We start from the raw sequence: 1880 nt of genomic DNA on the forward strand, positions 1-1880 counted from the left end.
AGCCTCCCGGCTTCTCCACAGGGCCAAGGGGGTCACCATTGAAAAGCTGCAGGCAGGCAGGGACAGCCGCTCCGGGAAAAGCTGCGGCAGCCCCTGGCAGGAGCAGTCCCACAGCCACACTGCATTTTAGCCCAGTCCACCCCCTGCCTTTTGCTGTGCTGGAACACAGTTTGGCAAACAGCACACTCCCTGACGGAGCAAACTTCTGCCATCTGCACTGAGGCACAAAGACACACGTTGGGTTGCCAGGCTGCAGGGGCTGTGGGCCTGAGCCCAACACCAGCGTCGGGCATAACACTTAGACGGGCTTTTCCACTGTGGCCTGGAACTGAGACAAGGCAGGGAGGGGCAGGGCCCTTCAGGCAGGGCAGGCCAGGCCAGGCCCGGGGAAGAGCCCTCACAGAAGACTGGAGTCCCAGGGCAGGTGGGATGGGAGACAGGGCAGGGAGGCCACCTAGAGGGCAGCCTGGGTTGTAGCCGTTATGAGCCCTGCAACTTCACAGCACACGACTGGACTCCACCACGCCCCTCATCTGGGAAGCCGGGCTGGTCGAGCAACTCCACAGCCAAGACCCACTCTGCACACGTGGCTGTGAGTGCAACTGGCCTGTGCTATGAGATGCCAGCCATCTCCCTGGACACTAGGACATGGCACTCCGTGCCGCAGGAAAACTAGCCCCTCAAGTGGCTGCACGTGACAGTCAACTTGGCAGAAAAAGAAAAAATCCTTCAATGGATAAACAATGACCAAAGTCCTCCTAAGAACATGATTATAATATATTAGCGAGTTCTGGGGCATAGACATTTCTGAAAGCATCAGCAAAAGTATTAAATATAAAAGCAATATGTATATTCCCCTCCCCTCCTTTGGAAAACAAAACACAAAAACCAAACCCCAAACCAGCGAAGGCATGATCTGTAGTGTCAGCTGGAATCAGCCGTGGCCGGCCTGCGGCCGCTGGCACCCTACTGCCGCAGCTCCACGTAGTTGGCCGGGAAGAGCCCATACCGGCCCTTGCATACCCCTCGCCACCAGCCATCATCGATCATTTCAATGTTGGTGATGATGTCATCAGGGTCAAAGGAAATCTCGTCATCGCCCGCTGGGGAGAGAGCAGAGACCAGCTCAGATGCACATACTGTCTCATCTGCGGCCGAGGTGGGGGTCAAAGCCTCAGCCCCAAGGACACGGGACCCATGATGGTGAAGGAGGGCATTGCAGAGGTGGCTTAAGGGAGCACAAGGAAATCTAAGAAGCTGAGGCTGTGGGCTGGCCAGGAAGTAGGGGGACGAACAAGGTGTTCGGAATGCCCACAGCCCAGAGCTCCATGACACCCGGGCACACGTGGACACACAGCCGTGTGGGACCTCCTCACAGGAGTCAGCCTCCTGCTCAGAAGGCAGGGGCACTGGGAGGCCGCTGTCAGAGGAAGCTGGGGTCTAAGGACCTCAGGGACCTGCATCCCAAAAGTGCTCCTCAACCACTAAAATAGTGGAGGCTCCGGACGAGGCAGCAGTGTCCACCATAACAGCAAGGGGACAGACGCAGGGTGGCTCGGGAAGGTACGGGAGGAATTGTGCCATTCACAGCCTGCAAGTGAGGACAGCAGGGGACATGCGGGGGGCTATGGGCATGGAGTCCTCACTCAGGCAGGGCGTGCTCCACTGGAGGCCTTCAAGGACAGAGAAAGCCTACAGAGAGTGAGGGTGAGGGGTGGGATCCGGTAAAGGTATCAAGAGTAGGGGGGTGGGATCTGGAGAAGGGGGTGAGGGGGGCAGGATCTAGTGAAGGGGTGGGATCTGGAGAAGGGGGTAAGGGGGCAGGATCTAGAGAAGGGGTGAGGGGGTGGGATCTGGAGAAGGGGTGAGGGGGCAGGATC

The 1880-nt window shown here is 58.2% G+C and overlaps 1 protein-coding gene across 2 annotated transcripts in view; it reads right to left on the minus strand.

Moving 5' to 3' along the window:
* Window positions 1-516: 516 nt before the first annotated feature.
* Window positions 517-1880, minus strand: part of Cttn (cortactin) — a 30055-nt gene continuing 28691 nt past the window's right edge. For both annotated transcript variants that reach the window (XM_013021145.1, XM_013021143.1), the window contains one exon: window positions 517-1103. In XM_013021145.1, the coding sequence (XP_012876599.1) occupies window positions 967-1103 (137 nt within the window). In that variant the 3' untranslated portion in view covers window positions 517-966. The remainder of the gene's footprint in view (window positions 1104-1880) is intronic.

The sequence above is a fragment of the Dipodomys ordii genome, unplaced genomic scaffold (assembly GCF_000151885.1).
Source record: "Dipodomys ordii isolate 6190 unplaced genomic scaffold, Dord_2.0 Scaffold54, whole genome shotgun sequence".
Lineage (NCBI taxonomy): Eukaryota > Metazoa > Chordata > Mammalia > Rodentia > Heteromyidae > Dipodomys > Dipodomys ordii.